The sequence below is a fragment of the Callospermophilus lateralis genome, chromosome 14 (assembly GCF_048772815.1).
Source record: "Callospermophilus lateralis isolate mCalLat2 chromosome 14, mCalLat2.hap1, whole genome shotgun sequence".
Taxonomy (NCBI): Eukaryota; Metazoa; Chordata; class Mammalia; order Rodentia; family Sciuridae; genus Callospermophilus; species Callospermophilus lateralis.
The window spans coordinates 58,939,005-58,958,506 of NC_135318.1; the positions used below are offsets into that span (position 1 = coordinate 58,939,005).

General features: G+C 33.5%; 1 protein-coding gene across 2 annotated transcripts in view; it reads right to left on the reverse strand.

Annotated features, from left to right (window-relative positions):
* Positions 1-19,502, reverse strand: part of Exoc6b (exocyst complex component 6B) — a 603,826-nt gene that overhangs the window by 263,620 nt on the left and 320,704 nt on the right. For both annotated transcript variants that reach the window (XM_076833080.1, XM_076833079.1), the window contains 2 exons: positions 16,940-17,051; positions 8,553-8,687 (listed from right to left, as the gene is read on the reverse strand). In XM_076833080.1, coding sequence (XP_076689195.1) covers positions 8,553-8,687; positions 16,940-17,051 — 247 coding nt within the window. The remainder of the gene's footprint in view (positions 1-8,552; positions 8,688-16,939; positions 17,052-19,502) is intronic.

Sequence of the window (19,502 nt, forward strand, 5' to 3'; positions counted from 1 at the left end):
TCTAGTAGTTTTACAGTTTCGAGTTCTTACATTTAAGTCATTAATCCATTTTGGGTTGATTTTTGCATTTGGTGTGAAATAAGGACAAATTCTATTCTTGGACATGTGGCTAATCAGGTTTTCTAGCACCATTTCTTGAAGAGACTATTCTTTCCCTTTTTGTGTTCTTGGCATCTTTGCCAAAAATCAATTTACCATAAATGTGAAGATTTATTTTCTTGGTTCTCTATTTGGTTACTTTGGTCTATGTGTCTATTTTTATGCCAGTACCAGATTATTTGGATTACTGCAGCTCTACAGGAGATTTCCAAATCAAATAATATGATGCCACCAGCTTTGTAGTTTTTTGCTCAAGACAGCTTTGGCTATTCAGGTCTTTTGTAATTCCAAACAAATTTTAGGATTCATTATTCTATTGCTGTGGAAACTCTGCAGAATTTTGATGGGGACCATATAGAACTGGTAGATCACTTTGGATAGGACAGATATCTTAATAACATTAATTTTTCCAATCTATGAGCACAGAATATTTTTCTATTTGTCTCACCTTCAATTTCTTTTGTCAGTATTTTACAGTTTTCAATAGATTTTTCACATAAAAAAGTTTCAGTGAGCACCTCTCTACTTACATCTTTACACTGTTTATATGAAAACCTTAAATTGTCCTTAAATTCCTTTAGCATTTTAGGTTTAAGGAAAAATTAGTCAAAGTGCACAGCATTTGTATGTAACAACTTCCCCTCTACCCCAAACACTAGTTGCCCCTATTGAAACACCTTGTATTAAAGTTGTACACTTTTTACAACTAATGAACCAATATTGGGATTTAAGTCTACAGAACAATGGGTTTTGCTCTTTGTATTGAGTATTTTAAAAAGACACTGTCAAACTAGGTCCTACTCCTCTGGGTCCAAACCCTGGTGCTGCCAAGATGCTGGCTTACCAATCTTCTCTCATGGACCTCAACACCAAACTCACTGGAAACATGGCCCTATTACCTATCAGAAGTCAGTTCAAAGGACCTGCCCCCATAGAAACAAAAGATACATATCTTGTGGATGAAGCCATCTATTACTTCAAGGCCAATGTCTTCTTCAGTGTGTAGTGGTATTTCATTCTTGTTTTAATTTGGAATTCCCTAATGAAATATGATGTGAAAAACCTTTTCATGTACATATTTGTCATCTGCATATCTTCTTTGGAATTTGTTCAGAACTTTCTTCATTTTTTGAAATTGGTTTGTTTGTTTTCTTCTTGTTAAATTTTATGAGTTCTTTGTATATTTTGGATACAAGTCCTTCACTAAATATGTGTTCTGTAAATATTTTCTCCCAGTATGTGCCTTGTCTTTTCTCTCTTGTCAGTGTCTTTTCCAGAGCAGAAAATTTTAATGAAGTCAAATTATCAATGTTTTATTTCATGTATGATGTCTTTTGCATTGTATCTAAAAATCATTACCAAACCTAAGGTCACCTAGATCATCACTAATCCTATCTTCTAGAAATTCTATGGTTTTGTGTTTACATTCAAAGTTATATTTTTGTGAAAGATGTATAATCTGTATCTGGGTGGGGTTTTCCCCCTTTTTCTTCTTTTTTCTTTTTTGCATATAAGTGTCCAGTTGTTTCAGCACCATTTGTTGAAAAAACTCCATTCCCCATTAAATTGCCTTTGCTCCTTCTCAAAGATGAGCTGACTACATCTGTATGGATTTATCTCTGGGCTAAATATTCTGATGCATTGATCTGCTGAGCTATTCCTTTGTTAATACTATACTATCTTCATTCTTAAGTCTCAAACTCAGGTAGTGTCAGTCTTCCAACTTTGCTTTTCTTCAATATTTTGTTGACTGCTCTGGGTGTTTGCCTTTCTGAATAAACTTCAAATATCAAAGAAATAATTTGCTGAAATTTTGAATGAGATTGCATTAAATCTATGTAGTGTGATGGGAAAAATTTAGATCACAATAATATATAGTACCCCTGCCCTGAAACATGGAAAATAACTCCATTTATTTATTTATTTATTTATTTATTTATTTATCTATCTATCTATTTATTTATTGCATGAGAGTTTTGTCAGGTTCCTCAGACAGACACGTATTTTGTTAAATTCGTATCTAAGTATTTTATTTCTTGGTGCTAATATAAATGGTAATGTTTTAATTACAAATTCCAGTTGTTCACTGTAAATATAAAGGAAAGCAACTGACTTTTGTATATTGACTTTGTGTCCTTAATCTTGCTATAATTAGTACCTTCAGTTAGTCTGTAATTTCTTTGGGATGATCTACGTCGGCAACCATGTTATTGGAAATAATCTGTATATCTTTGATTTACTTTTCTTATTTTATTGGATGTTAAATAAGAGTGGTTTAGGAGGACCGGTAGTTCTTGAGCTTAGTAGGAAAACACCTAGTATCTCATCCTAAATATGTTAGCTTTAGGTTTTTTTGTCCTTGTTCTTTATCAAGTGGAGAAAATTCCTCCTCTATTCTAATTTGCTGAAAGTCTTTACCATGATTGGGCACTTTTTTGGCATCCATTTATATAATTGTATATATTTTTTCTGATTTAGTCTGTTAATATTAATATAATTAATTACATTGTTTATTTTTGAATGTTGAACCAGCCTTGCAGACCTTGAATGAATTTCTCTTAGTTGTGGTATATGCTTCCTTTTATACATTGTAGATTTGTTGCTGTTTTTTTAAAGATTTTAGTACCCATGACCATAAAAAATATTATTCTATAGTTTTTCTTTGTTATAAAATCCATTTTTTATATTTTGGTGCTGCTAGCCTCATAAAATAAGTCAGGAAGGGTTTTTTTCTGCTGCTATTTTCTGGAAAACAGTGTAAAGAATTCATGTAATTTCTTCTTTTGGCAGAATTCACCAGTAAGTCTACTGGTCCTGCTGTCTTCAGTTTTATCAGGGTCATTAATTATTTATCCAATTTCTTTAAGAGATAAAAAAGATGTTCAGGGGCTGGGGATGTGGCTCAAGCGGTAGCGCGCTCGCCTGGCATGCGTGCGGCCCGGGTTCGATCCTCAGCACCACATACAAACAAAGATGTTTTATCCACCGATAACTAAAAAATAAATATTAAAAAAAAATTCTCTCTCTCTCTCTCTCTCTCTCTCTCTCTCTCCTCTCTCATTCTCTCTTAAAAAAAAAAAAAAAAAAGATGTTCAGATCTTTCTCCCTATGCACACTTAAGTACACTGTGTCTACTGCAATTCGGATCTTCAACGTACGTATCCTAAAGGCCTAAGTGTTAAATGCTTGGTCCCCAGCCTATGGTGGTATTGGGAAGGATAGAACCTTTGGAGGTGGGGCATAGTTTAAAGAAGTCACTGAGGATGTACCCTTAAAAGACACATTGGGACCCTAGCCTCTTCCTCTCTCTCTTTTTCACTCCCCAGTCACCATAAGATGAGCAGCTTCCACCCCAAAACACTTCCTCCGTGATGTACATACCAGCACAAGCCCAAAGCAATGGGACCAATTAGTCATGGACTGAAATCTCCAAAACTATGAGTCAAAATAAATCTTTCCTTTTTTAAGTTGATTATCTGAGGTATTTTGTTACTGTAACAGCAAGTTAACACAATGTCTTTTAAGTTAGAATTTATCTACTTCATGTGGGTTTTCAAGATGTAAGGAATTGTTCAAAATATTCATTTATTATTATTTTAATGAGCATGGATGGGATTGGTAACAATAGTTTCTCTTTCACTTATATTAGTATTAATAATTGGTTTTCTCTCTTTTTTCTTGGTTAACTGATTCAAATATAAATAAATAGTTTTATTGATATTTTTCTAACAACCAGCTTTTGACCTTGTTTCACTTTTTTAGATCATTTTAATTAATTTGTGCTCTTAGTTTTATTATTTCCTTTTTTTCTTTTGCTTTATTTTGGATTTAATTTATTCTTTTTTATCTAATTTTCTAAAGTAGAACCTTAGATTATTGAATCCAGATTTTTCTTTATTTTGTAATATATGCTATTAATGCTACAAATTTTCCTCCACCCAATACTTGTACTATATTCCATGAATATAGATGAATTGTACTTTCATTTTTATTTGGAACAAAATATTTTTTAATTCCTCATGACATATTTTTCCTTAAACACATTTTTCCCTTGGAATACGTTATTTAATCTCCCAACATTTTGAGATTTCCTAGTTATTGTACTGTTATTGATTTCTAGTTTAATTCCATGTGGTCTGAGAACAAATTTTGTTACAATTTCTACTTCCTAAAAAAACTTTATTTATTTATTTATTTACTTAGATGAAGTTGGACACAATACCTTTATTTTATTTATTTGTTTTTATGTGGTGCTAAGGATTAAACCCAGGGTCTCGCACATGCTAGGTGAGCACTCTACCACTGAGCCACAACCCCAGCCCCTATTTCCTAAACAAATTTTTAAAGAGTGTTGCATTGTCCAGAACATGGTCTGTCTTGGTCAGTGTTCTGTATGAGCTTAGGAAGGATGTGTATTCTGCTGTTGTTAGACAAAATATTCTATAAATATCAATTAAATCTAGTTGAATTCAGTTCAACTATATCTTTACTGATTTCCTGCCTTCTGGATTTGTCACTTATAGATAGAAAGAATTGGTAGGAATAGATGTTGACATATAAAATACCTCTTATATCTTTCAAACTGTTTTTCTCATTTGATCTTTTAAAGCAGGGAATGATTTTAAATAATTTCCTAGTTCTATGTATCCTTGCATTCCTAAACTACTTTAATCCCTCATTTTTTTGGTATACACTTTTTGTTTGATTTTTATTTCTGATTTTTACAGCAATATTTAATGGTTCACATTATGTTTTGTGGTATCTCTGTATTTTGAATCATTTTGTGCTGAGTTTGAAGAACTAAAATACATTTCTTCTTTTCCTATGATCTGAATAGTTTGTTATATAGCAATTATCTGTTTCTTGGGAGTCTTAAATGAATTCACTGTTAAAATCATCTGAACCTTGCCTGATTTTAAAGTCTTTGACGATGTTTTCATTTCTTACTTGGTTACTCGTCAAATTTAGGTTTTCCAAATATTTTTTAATCACTTTTAGTTACATATTCTATAGGACCTCAAATTTACTAGAGCAGAGTTACACAAACTCTTCTGGGTAATTTCTTCTCATTCTGCCTATTGAACAACTGTGATTTACTTATTTCTTCTTTCCTTCTTTTTTCCCTTTCTTTGTGGAATTCCCCTCTTCTGGGTGTATCACTGTTGAAGACCTATGGAGTTAATCCTCACAACTTTTGTCTCTGTATGTCCAATTCCCAGAAAAAAGTCAATCCCAAGGCACTGAATACATCTTTATACTGATAAATTCTAAATTTTTATCTCCTGTTATGAGATTTTATCCTATCAGTAAAACACCTCATTGAAGATCACAACTAAATAAATCAAGCTTAATATGTCAAACACGAAAGTCTTGATTCTACCTCCATTCTCCAAATCTACTATTCTCATAAAGAATAATAAAAGACTCCCATCTCAATGAATAGTACCAACATTCAACCATCTTGGAATTATCTTTGACTTCTCTTAAAAAACAACATTCAACTCAGCAACAAGACCTGCTATCTCTACTTACCTTTGAAAATGTTTCTTAGCACCTCAAATGCTACTACGCTAGTCCAAGTGACCACTAACTCTTAGTGGATTACTGCAATGGCCTCCAACCCAAGCTCTCTTTTTCTACTCTTACTGACTTACAAAGTATTTATTTTCCATATGATAACCAGGCTTAACCAACAAAAGATAAATCAGATCGCCATCCTCACCAAACTTATAATGACTTTACATCTCATTTAAAAAATATATAAAGTTTTTATTATGGTCTAGAATATCAGAAATCATCTGACTCCTTACTACTTCATCTCTTACCACCTGCACAAGTACTAGATATGCCACAGACTGACCCCTTATACCTACCACTGTACAATTCTCCTTGACTGGAATGCATAACCACAAGAAATCCAAATGGCTCAACTTTTTATGTTATTTGGTTCATTTATTTTTTCCGAGTTTTTATTATTACCTGAAACTATATTAAATTTCTTTATCATATATAATTCATTAAAAATAACTACTGTAAAGTCAGGAGACTCATTTATTTTGTTGGTGTCTATGAAATTGCCTGGCATCGAGGTATACTTTACAAAAATTTACTGACTAAATAAGGGAATGAGTGCATTTTGGGTTTTATTGTAGTGTTTTTGCATACTTCTTCATAAAATGTAGTGTTTTCTTACCTGTAGATCATAAACTATAAGTCCAGGGATGAAGTACTTTTGTTTTCTTTCCCCAAGAATCTACTATAGGTCACATGGTAATTATGCAAGCAATATTAATGATGTTGTAAGTTAATAAATATCTTCATTCTAAGAAGATGTAATAAAGTGAGGAAAATCTTATGAACAAGGAAACCTGAGGATGCCAGCTGGATTATGTCACACAAGGCACAAACAAGTGGGAACTCTGCAAGAAAATACCTTGAAAACCTTCTAATTCTCACTACCCCTTTTCCAGCATAAAGGTTTCCATCTGGTAGGGAAAGTTTTCTGGAAACAGTAGCTTAGGAAAATACACAACATGTAACTGTTATAATTGCCATGTTTATATTGAGTTCTGGGTTAGCTAGTCTGAAACAACCCTGGTAAAAATAAACTTTCAATGTGTTTTAAGCAATCAGTGTTTCCAATAGGCACTGTCAACATGACCTTTAGTGGCTCCAGAACTTCTCCTTTAATAAGTATTTAACTGGCTTTTCAACCCCTATGGCTTCCTGTCTAGCTGTCATTTCCCTCAGCATTTTAAACGTTGGAGCCATAACAAAACACACAAACCATTCTTTGAGAGGATTTCTGAACACTATTTGAAAAGACATAAAATAAAATAAAAAATTGAGATAGGTTGGGGAAAGAGTACTAGTAAATACAACATATTCTCCATAGGATAGACAAATATAAATGACTATCCCATTCTAATTCTTTTCTTTATTAAAAAGAGAATCAATGTTTAGTATGGTCAGCCCTCTGTATCTAGAGGCTCACATCTGTGGATTCAATGTTGAAAATATGAGAAAGAAAATTCATTCATACTAAAAATATACAGATTTTTTTCTTATCATTAATCTCTGAACAATACAGTATAACAACTACTTTTGTAGCATTTACATTATATAAGACATTATAGATAATCTCCAGATGATTTAAAGTATCCTGGAGGATTTGTATAAGCTATATGCAAATGAAATACTTCAACCATTTATATAAAAGATTGATCGTCTCAAAAATTCTGGCATCTATGGGGCATCCTGGTACTAATCCCTTATGAAGACCAAGGAATAATTAGACTTTACTGAACAACTTGAACAGAATGACATGAAGATAATATGTCATATATTAAATTTTAAGTAAGTTTATTAGTAATATAAAACAATCTATGATCACCAAATGAACATATAACTCAAACTAGTCACTAACTTAATCACATCATCCACAAAAATTATTTTATATTTCAAAACTGTACTTTTTTCTTATCAACTGGTTGTACTCTCATACAATAACAGTATGAACTAAATTTGATTTCTTCTCTTGCACATACTATCAACAAGTAGGTATCAAAAAATGTAAAAAGAAAATCAAAATAAATACACATTAGGGAATATAAATCCTGGTCTCATCTCTACTACTATATATCTAGTTATCAATGTCTAGATTTCAAAAGGGCAACAGAACTTGTTTAAAACAAGAAAACAATTGAATAATAATAACAAAAATCTCAAACCACATAGGTTAGTCTTTATGTTAGAATCCACATTGCCCTATTACTTGTTCTGCTTAATACCTATTTTAAGCTCACATGGCAACATAAAAGAATTAATTAGGATTCTTTCACTTAAAGCTTTTATCCTCCAGAAACTTATCTACCAATAGTCTTTCTTCTCTACAATAATGTCAGTTTTCCCATTTGATCCAACGATGGATCAAAACTAAAGATATGACCTTGTAAAATAATTATAAAAATGCTAACTCTAATAATAACAGAGAGAAATTCCTCACAAAAAATTAGGAGTTTTCAAAATCAGAACCAGAGAGAAGTGAACAGCTAAGGAGAAATTTTTAATAATGTTGATGTCAGCCATAACGAGGATTATTTAGATCACAATTTAGACTTCTTGGGTGTGAGGGAGTCAACTTAGGAAACAGTCATTTTCCTACACAAAACACAAAGAAGGAAGGGTTTAGAGGACACAGTTGTATATTTTTAGTTTTGTTTGGTTAGTTCTGGTTTGGGGTGTGTTTTGTTTTGTGTTAGTTTAGTTTAAACACCAAAAACTAACACAGATATTTGTTTTTCAAAGAAAATAAAGAAGGAAAACAAAACCCTTTATAAGTACTTATTCTCAAAAGCATATTATAAATTATCCTGAGAAAACAAAGCCGTGTTAATCGAATGCTCCAGACTATGTACACTAGAACATTTCCATAATACTAAACAATCTCTCACCTTAAAAGTTGTGGTGCCATAGAGCTTGGTGGTGTGGACTGTTTCTGGAAGCACATTAGTGATATTGGTGATGAATTCTTCCAAGTACTTACAGGATTTCTCCAAGTGTGTTGTATTTATAATAATTTGGACAAGCTAGAAGACAATAAGCATAAGTAACTTGAATATCTGCCACCAGACAGAATGACCCAATATTCATACACTGATACAAAACAAATGAATGGCCTGTGGCAGAGGCCATCCTGTAAAGGGTTAGGTGTAGCATGGGCTTATATCGTACCTTCTCCACAATGCCTTCTCTGACCTCCCAAAACATTTTGTATTTCTCTGCATTTTAGCAATACTTGTCACTCTATTCTTAACACAGTTTTCTTCTGTTTTAAAAAAGCTAGTCTGAGAAAAAAAAAGCTGCTATTCTAACATAGTGCCTGCAAATAAATAATTGCCCAAAGAATTAATGAATGAGATCCCACTAAACGAATAAGAATAACTGAAATAGCAATGAGAAGTTTCAAAATTAGGCATGATGAACAGATAGATGTTAGAATAGATTGCAGTATATTAAGAAATAACTTTAGTTTAGGAAGGAAAGATCATGGGCATTAAAGTCAGAGAAACCAGGGGACTAAATCACTTGACAAATTATTGATCTTGAAAAATGAGATGAACATCATTACCATAAGTACATGTATGAAGACATGAATGGTGTGAATATACTTTATTTAGAACCAGAGATGTGAAAAGTTGTGCTCTATATGTGTAAAATGAATTGAATGCATTCTGTTGTCAAGTACAACAAACAGAATTAAAAAAAAAAAAAGAAGAAGACAACGATGATATCGGGGGTGGAGTATATCTTAGTGGCCACGTGCATGCTTATCTTGAGCAAGGCCCTGGTTTCAATCCCCAGCACCAAAAGGAAGAAGAGGAAAAAGACTAATAATGAGGAGAAGAAAAATAGGAGTAAGGGAGCAGGAAGAAGGAGAAGGAAAAGGCAGTACTGGTAAGATAAAAATCATCCTCAGTGGATTCGTTGTAGAGGAGGATGAGGAAGAAGAATTATTATTTCTATATAAAATTAAAGTTGTAAAAAACTTCACAATTTACTTTCTTACATTGTTTTCCCATAAACCTGAAGAAGTAGGTCCAATGCATATAATTATTACTTCCATTTTACTGTAACAGCAATGAAAATGATTTTTTTATTAATCACTTAACTGGAATCAATACTTAATCTGGAATCAATACTCAAATCCCAAGTCATCAACTTTTAAATTATAGACTCATCTAAACAACTTATAGCAGTGCCTTTTAGCATAAGCATAAGATGGCAGACTGAGGATACTACATGCTTGTGTAAATTGGGTTCATATGTTAGATTTGGGGTTTGCCATCAACCAGACAGCTCCATACTTTTCTTCTACTCTCCACTGAAAGAAAGGAAGAAAGAGAGAGGAGGAGGGGTACCTACTATTTATTTCTTAACTATGAAACTATTGTACTTTTCATATTCCCTATAGTCTAAAAGAATGGAATCTTTTTGGTCTCTCCTTTCTACATTTAACTTTTCATTTTCACAAGATTACATCTGGCAGCAGGTACAGAGAGGTTCAGAGTCTGACTCTATGGGCTGATTTAGGCCATCTTTTAGTTTAGTGAAATACTGAGCAAGGGGGAGAGTGGAAAGATGATACAAGGGAGAAATTAGAACAAAAGATGAAGGAGGCACTACACATATTATAAATGATACTTCAAAACACTGTTTAAAAATTGGAATTATACTTTGATAAAATCATTGTGTCATGCTGTGGAATGGGTAAACAAAAATGAGTAAGACTATAATCAGAAAGTACATTCAGATCTCCTCCACAATACCCAGCCCAGGGCTATACCATTCAGTTTACTCTCAAAGAGATCATGAGTTCAAAGCAGGCCTCAACAACTTAGCAAAGCCCTAAGAAACGTAACAAGACCTTGTCTCTAAATAAAAAATAAAAAGAACTGCAGATGTGGCTCAGTGGTTGAGTGCCCCTGGGTTCAAGCCCCAGTACCAAAAAACAAACAAACAAACAAACAAAGAAAAACTTGTCAACTCATAACAATCATGCTTTACAAAGTAATGAGTTGAATTAAGGAAAAAGAGTACCCTTCCTCTTTAAAGATCAGCCTGAAAGTCTTAGGAAAACTGCTACATTTGAAACACAGTGACAAAGGGCAAAGACAAAGAGATGCAGTTCCAGCAAATTCTCTTAGATGAAAAGTTAGGGCAACAGTGACGTCTAGACCACTGAGTTATTCCCCATAACTCATCAGACAAGGGCCTATGTATCAGCAGCCACTTTCCATTCATCCAAAATATAAATCTGAAGACTTCTGAGTTTTGAACACATGACTGCTATTTTCTATAATATTAACCAAAATATCAGACTTTTAGCTTTTCAGTGCTCTAGGAAAAACACCCACCAAAATAAGCAATTCATCACCCTTATCCTTTCCATCTTTCACCTTTAGTGAAGGACAAAAAGCATTTAAAAATATTTACATTGTCTAAATTAAATAATACTTCTTCCTGAGTAGGAAAAGGGCTACTGGCAAGGTTGTCTTGATATGGAAGGTAGAAAAGTAAGAGAGTTAATTTGGAGAATTTCTATTTTAAAATTAACATTATCTATAGGGAACACATTCTGACTATCAAAAGAAATTCTAATAATAAGGAAGAATCATGTCATGTTATTGAAATAAAAATCAGCAGCAAAGAGAAAATTGTCCTGTTTTGTAGAATATTGGCAGTTTAAAAAAAAAAAAAGGAGGCAGCTTCACTGGGTACAGTAGTAATTTCCCATGAGTTTTTAGAGATCTGTCAACACAAAAAGATCACCATGAATAACATCAATTGGCTGTCAGTCACTTTGAAATGTTTCATTGCTGAGCACAGAATAGACTATTAAAACACTCTAGGATTACAGAAGATACCATGTCATTTTCAGAGGGAATAGTGTCTATTAATGAGCTCTAAGTGATCTCTACTCCTGAATGACAGTTACCATGATCCTTACAAGGGCATTTACAAATATAAAGTCAGATGTTTGGGAGATAATTTTGAACTTAAAGATGAAATGAAGCAATTTCAGATATCAACTTTCATCCAAGTTTGTGCTCCTTCGATGATATTTTTAACCCCTAATTCCCAATCCAAACTGTCCTTAACATTGTTTCAAAGACACAGAACTAACAACAAATTAGGTACTCTCAAAGGGATCATGAGTTCAAAGCAGGCCTCAACAACTTAGCAAAACTCTAAGAAACTTAACAAGACCCTGTCTCTAAATAAAAAATAAAAAGGACTGCAGATGATGGTTCTCTCTCATAGCAAGTTCTATAGAACCAACCAGAATAAGAAAATATTATAAAGAAAAATCATCTCTCACAACTTTGACAGAAGTCACTTAAGTTAAAAACCATTAGGAGTTGGAATTCTCCCACCCAACCTCCTACTTTCCTTGTACCAAGGAAGATCCACTGAGAAAGAGATGGACTACATTCTGGAGACCACATCTCCTCAAATCCTGCTACAAAGAGCCCAGTAGAACCTGAACCACAATGACAGATGTTCTATTCTTGAAAGACTCCAGAAAAAAAAAGAATCATCATCTTCAACATCTAAATCTAATCCCTGAATTCCAAGGTTTGCATTCCTAAATGTAACTCACTCCGGGAGTATACACATCTGCTTATATTAGTACTGCTTTTTGTCTGTTTTCAAAAGCAGAAAATCAGTACACTGAAGCTTCAAGAGATTCAACCCAAAGCAAGAAAATAAGAATTCACATGCCACTAATGCCTCCAAACTGCTGGATCTACAAAAGGAAAGACTTAAAAAGAAATACTGGCTCTCACAAAAATGAGTTACCCCTAAGACTTCAAGGGATTTTATCTCCTTCTCACCACAACCAAGGTACAAAAAGCTGTGTCAACTACCATATGAAAGACTAAAACATCGAAAATATTAAGATACATAGACCTACTGATTCTGAATTCCAAGGTTGAATACAAAGTTTTATTTAACCAGACTTAAGTATAAAACTAATAACTAATAACACTGCTATTAATACGGACTGGAGGTAAATGGTAGGTGAGAAATAAGAGGAAAGAGCCATATAGTCATCAATCTGAATTACACAGAAAACAAAGCATAAAGGCAAAGCATTGGTCATTTCTTCAGGTCTCTTGGGACACTATTATAAATAAATATAAATACCCAATACAGTATCATTAATAGGAACTCTGAACATTTTTAACTTTACCTTAAGAACCAAACTATGTATTTTCTTTCTTCTCTCTTTTTGTCAATTAAGAGCCTAAAATGTGTCAAGGACTTTGGATACTGCTATATACAACTGTATGCAAAGTATCTGGCTTCATAAAGATGACAATAAACACATATACACATAAACATTTAATATAATGTTTATACTATAATAGGCACTGTGAATAAAAGTAAGAGTAAGGAATTAAATGGTTCTGCTAGTTCTTAGCTATCTTGAAATAGGGAATAGACTAAGGAAGGACTCTTTTAAGGAAATGACATTTGAGTAGTGACTTAAATATATTATTTTCCCATTATCTATATTACTTAAATTCTTTTTAATTCAATTTATATCTTAAAGTTTTCTATTAATATAGAAGCAGGATTTCCTTTGATTCATGTTAAAACTTTCCTTTAATTGCAACTATTTTTTCTTTCTTTTTTTTTGCGGGGGGGGGGGTGGGTACTGGGGATTTTTTTGGTACTCAGGGGTATTCGACTACTAAACCACATCCCTACCCCTATTTTGTATTTTATTTAGAGACAGGGTCTCACTGAGTTGCTTAGTACCTCACTTTTGCTGCGTCTGGCTTTGAACTCATGATCCTCCTGTCTCAGCTTCCTGAACTACAAGGATTACAGGCATGCACCACTGTGCCCTGCACAACTATTATATTCTAAGAGTATTAAACTGTATTGTTTCATTTCTCTCCATCATACTTATATTTTGAAATTAATGTAGAATGAAAAAAAAACCTAAGGATTAGAATTCTTTTTTAAAGCTTATTTCAAATCATATTCCAAAAGAAAACTTATTTCAAATTTCTTAATGGCTGTTTGGCCTTAAAGTTCTTCATATTCATAATCTTTCATTATCTGAAAATTGAGATAATAACACCAGGGTTATGCCAAAGAAATAGTAAATGTATTCTTAATAACTAAATATAAATAATGAAGTATTAGATATAAAATATAGATAATTCCACAGAACTTATTGATATGGATTATTTTATTATATCTTAATAAGATTTTTTTCTCATGTTTCAACATCTCTTAATCAAAAATGTCCATTTTTCTACTAGGCTAGACAATCACTGCCTACCCAGACCTCTTTACAATGACAACCACTGACTACTTCACAATGACCCAGACACTGTTCTAAGTATTTAGCATGCTTATTTAATCCTCACAATAATCCTATGAAATATATGCTATTATCCCCATTTTAAGACAGAAAGTCAAGTATTTTGCCCAAGAATACAGCTATTCAGGGGAGGACCAGAATGGGAACACAGGATATCCACATTAGGACATCCCCTCTAAAGCAGACCTCGACTTCTATTTCCACAGACCTAGAAGAAACAGGTCTAGGAAAATAGCTGTAGTTGCTGAGTCAACTAGAGAGAATGACATGAAATTTGAGAGTGAGTTCTAATGTTGAGTTGGCTCAACATGGGAAAGCAAAGGAGACAGACACACACACACACACAGCAAGAAGCCAGTGTGGAGACAGAAAAAGAATAGACCATATAGTCAGAAAAAGAAAAGATGAGATTTCAAGATATCATGTAATCCCAAAACAAGATTTCCAGATAGACAGACATTAGCTTAACAGGAACTTCAAAGTTTTAAGAAAATTATCTCATGTCCTTATCAGGATTTCATGAGTTTTGTATGCTTATAATAATTCCATTATTTGAGTAGATTTTCTAACTAGAAACCAAATTTTTCTAATTAAAAAATTTCCAGGATGCTATATACTTCCAGTAAAATCTCTATCTTTGTTAGGATGAAATAATTAAATCAATATGAAAGGTAGTTCAATTGAGTAAAAGGGAACCTCTTGGAAAAAAATAACCCAGATTTATGTCTCATTTCTCCTATTTTGCTAGATGTATGACCTCAGGGGAAATCTCCCTGAACTTTAATTATGCCTTCTATAAAATGGGAATAATAACACATGCCAAGCCTCTTCAAATGTTACTATACTAAATGAAATTGTATTTGTGAGTGGGCTTTGAAGAATATAAACTGCTCCACAAATGTTACCTATTATGATGATGATTCCAGATGTGAAATCACTTTAGTTTACTTTTAAGTATACAATGTCTTCTCTTTCCAGAGGTAAATGGTATAACTCTTCAAAGATCTTCTGGTTGGTAAGGAAAAAAACCCTTGATGTGTGTGTGTCTATACATTATATACCTTGATAATAGGCAAAAGAAATTAATTTGTGTGAATTGTTCCTTCAATCACATGCACAGATCATGCTGATGAAAGTACATTTGCCTAAAAAAACATCCAAAGACTTAGGAATAACTATTAGCATTCCATGAAAGACTGTCAAAAATTATAATGTGGTTTTTCCTTGCGAAGCTCTAACCGCTTCTTCCTATCATCATCGGATTTGAATAATGTCCTTGTAAAGGACAATTGGACTAGGAAAACCCCAGCTGTTTGAGATAGGCCTTTCTCTTAAGATGTCACAGTAAACTAATGACAAAGCTACAACAAAACTCAAGAATCTACTGAGGCCCAAAGTGTTTGTATCAGACCATGTCTTTGCTAGTCTACTTGTTTTGAAATGGATTTAAAGAAACTGCTAAAATAAATGGCATGATTAGAGTTTTTGAGTTAAAGGTCTGGGGATGTAGCTCAGTGATAAAGTGCTGCCCACCATGCATGAGGCCCTGCATTCCATCCCTAGCACCAGAAACACACACCCACATACACACACATACTAAGAGTTACAGTGAAGAGATAATTAACAAAATAAATTATAGACTTCTTTTCCTATTAGAGACTGAAAAAATGAAAACAGTACAGTTTACCAAAACACAAGAATTTTCTAAATCTTACTCCTAACTTTCCTTTTTTTTAGGCCTGATTATAAAAAGAAGTTAGCCCATGTTCACATGTATAAAGGCAATAACTGACATTTCTACACCAGGGGAGGTAAAAGGAAACTCTAGAAAAATGAGATAAGTATCTTAAATCTTGACTAATTTAAAAAAAAAAAAAAAAAAAAAAAAAAACCAGGCTGTTGTAAGTGGAGCTCAATCACTGCCAATGTCCCACCTTGTAACATTTTTAAAATCTTAACCAAAAGAAAGAAAGTCACTCCAAAATCAGAAGTAGATGCTCACCTGGTTTCCAGCTGTCTTTACCTATAGGTCAGTATCATTAACCATTTGCTGAGTCTCACCATACTCTTTGACAGAATATATTTTAAAATGTCAATTTTTCCTGGAGCAACTGACATTGAAAATACACACCTCCATAGGTATAACAGATGGCCAACAGCCTTTCCCTTTTCCTGTGGAAAAGAAAATTTCTCCAAGCTCCCACTTTTGGCACTATGCTTCAGAGGATGACAGGTTGAGGGCACCACATAATCCTGGGTCTCCAAGAGAAAAGAAACTTCGTATCTTTCTAAATTTTGAAATTATCCATCTATGAACCAAATCTTCAGTTTGCCAAGGTATTGTTCCCAATGTAAGTACAACATTCCTTCTCCCATTATGGGAGAGTATTAACTATTGTCTTTCTCTCACATTTCCTCAAACTCAAAGCCCCAGTCCTTTAGCCAAACACTATATGCTAATAGATTTCTTTACCATTCATATATATGAAATACCACAAAAACAAAAGCTGAGTTAGTCATGAAGCAAGGACCATTGAGTACCATTGTCCTTGGCAAAAATAATTAAAGCAGGTGAAATGTGATTTCATAGTCTATGTTGTAAATGCACTGCAATTCATTTGAATAGGAATTTGTTGTCAACTGAAAACAAAAATTATAATCAATAGCAACTTATACAAAACCATTCTAAGAACATCAGAAAGGAAAACCAGTTAATCTAATGAAAATGAGGAAGAAGCAACCTTTTAGAAAAAAATAATGGATTTCTCAAAAGTAACCAAAGAACAAATTTCATTTTGTACTTTCGCTATAAGGAACCTATTATAAAGAAGATAATTAAACCATTTAGAAAGTGATAATTAATTCACACATGAGGCCCGGAGCTTGGGACATCTTTTCACATATTGTCTTGGCTACCTTCACTAAGAGATGCTTTACCTCAGTAAGCCCAATATTCTTCCTTTTAATGACATTCTGCAGAGAGTTGCTCAGAGTCCTGGTTAGCAACAGGTTTGTAGATTTACGAATCATGTCATCGACTTCAGTGGAACTGGAAAATAAGTATCAAGGTTAGTCATGCCAAGTAGAATTGATTTGGCAAACGGAGTGCCAGTGGTGCTTGCAGTAATAATGATAATAAAATAATAGCAATGATACTGGTAACAGTAGCAAATAATATTGACTTTATGCTAGAAAGTATTTTAAGTATTTTAACAAACTTTTCAGTTGTTTTTTAGCTGAAAAAATTTACTCTGCTTTCATTTTTGAAAATTATTTTCCTGTCTACAGAATTCACCCTAGATTTTTTTTTTTTTTTAAAGCACTTTGAGGATGTCACTCTATTTTCTCTGGCTTACACGTTTCAAACAAAAACTCTGCTGTATTGTTATTAGTATACCTGCATTGAATGTTTATTTTCTTGAATGCCTTCCAAGGATTCTCTTTGCCTTTCCTTTTCAACAGTTTGAATATGAGGCTTTAAATACTTTTGTTTGTTCTTATGGCCATTATCTCTCAAAATTTCTACTTCCCTCATCTCTTGGTTTTTTCCTTCTTGGATTTACTGTTTAAAATTGCTCCAAGGATCTTGGGTACTTCATTTCTTCCTTCTCCTTCTTTCCCCCCACCCCCTCCACTCCATTTTTATTTTTGCAATGCTGAAAACTGAACCCACGGCCTCACACATGCTATGCCAGCACTTTACCACTAAATAAGCTACATCCCAGCCTTCACTTTTTTTTCTCTTTTTATGTCAGTTTGGGTAACTTCTGACATATCTTCAAGTTCACTGATTGTTTCCTAAGCTACATCAAGCCTGCCAATGAGTCTTTAGTGTCTCATAGATTTCAAATTTTTTTTTTTAATTTCAAAAAAAAATTAATGGTAAAACAGGCCTACTATGCATGGTAGAATCTCTGAAGGCTTTTTTCCACAATGATTCTATACCATCCCCATCTTTTAGCTATATCAGCATGCCTCCAACATAGAAGGTACCACTCTTTGCATATCCATGGCCCATCATCCAGAGGTATACTGCCGCCACTTGTTACTTAGTTCTTGCTAAGCTGTGAGCAAAGCTCTCTTTTGCCCTGGCTAGCCTCAGTCTTAAGTGTATCCTGTGTGCCCAATGCTTAGAGGTGTTTCTGCCCTTTTTCCAATTGTAGAAGACCTCTTAATGGTAGAAGAGCCTGGGTGCAGGACTGTTTTCTGACCTTCTTTAGCAGAGATAGGAAGTTGCTTCTTCAATGCCTCTGGCAGTAACAATGACTCTTTCCTTGCTTCCCATAGAGAGGGTTTTCTGCCATTTCCCCAGGGCCATGAAAGCAACTGGTGGGCATAAGTGAACACTTCAAACATTGAGGAATGGAGCTTCACGCCTTTTTTAATACATGTCTCATCCTCTTCTCCATACCTGCAACATTATCAGTAATTGTCTCTCCCACCTAGCCCACAATCTCTCTTGTGAGCACATAGTGGAGGTTCATGAAGAAAATGTATGAGTGAGTGTAAATAGCTCCTAAGTCTGAGACTCCCAACTAGGAATTCTGTACTGCCATGCTAGCTCACACTAAGGTGCTGGCAACCCCTTAAGGCTCTAGTTGGTTTTCCCTTTCTCCTTTGTCTGGCGGCTATCCCTTTCTCCTCTGTTCTGCTATAGGTGGTAGAATCTGTGCATCCTGTCTCTTCCTAAGAAGGGCCAGCCTCATCTGTAGTTTCAGTATATTTAGTAGCCCTGTATCTTTAGCTCTCTTACAGGTTCCAGAAGAGTTTTAATTTTTTAGCTTACATGTTTTTTCTCATTGATAGAGAAGAAGCAATATTCTTTTTCCAGGTTTCTGTATTATAATAAATGAAACTATCTAAAAACAATCTATTTTTTAACTACTGTAACAAAAATAAATAAATAATAAATGCATGTGCATGTGTTCACACAAGAAAAATTTAAAAAGAAAAAATTCCATATATAAAGATGTAATGCTTTGTTATAAAGTTTGGAGTCTTTTGTAATTTTCTTCTTTGTACTATTCAATATTCCCCAAATTCTTTTCAAAGATCTAGTTTCATAATTAAAACAGAAAAACCTTTATGTTTATACTCTAATATCAAGTACTAATGCTAGAGTGTCATTTTTTAATCACAAAAATGCAATTTATTTACTGTTAAAAATCATTCAGAAAGAATTTTGTATTCTTAGTATTCAAGCAATTACATATTTCTATCATTTTAAATAATTTTCAACATCTTATATCCTATGAAAAGGAGACTTTTAAAAGAATATATGTATATATTTTATTTTAGTTGTCAATGAACTTTTATTAATTTGTATGTGGTGCTAAGAATCGAACCCAGTGCCTCACACATACTAGGCAAGCGCTCTACCACTGAGCCACAACCCCGACCCCTGAAAAGGAGAAATTTTTTGCAGGAAAGAAATGGAACTTTCATTTAAGACAATGATTACCTTAAAGAGATATAAAACAAGAGAAACACTGGACTGAGA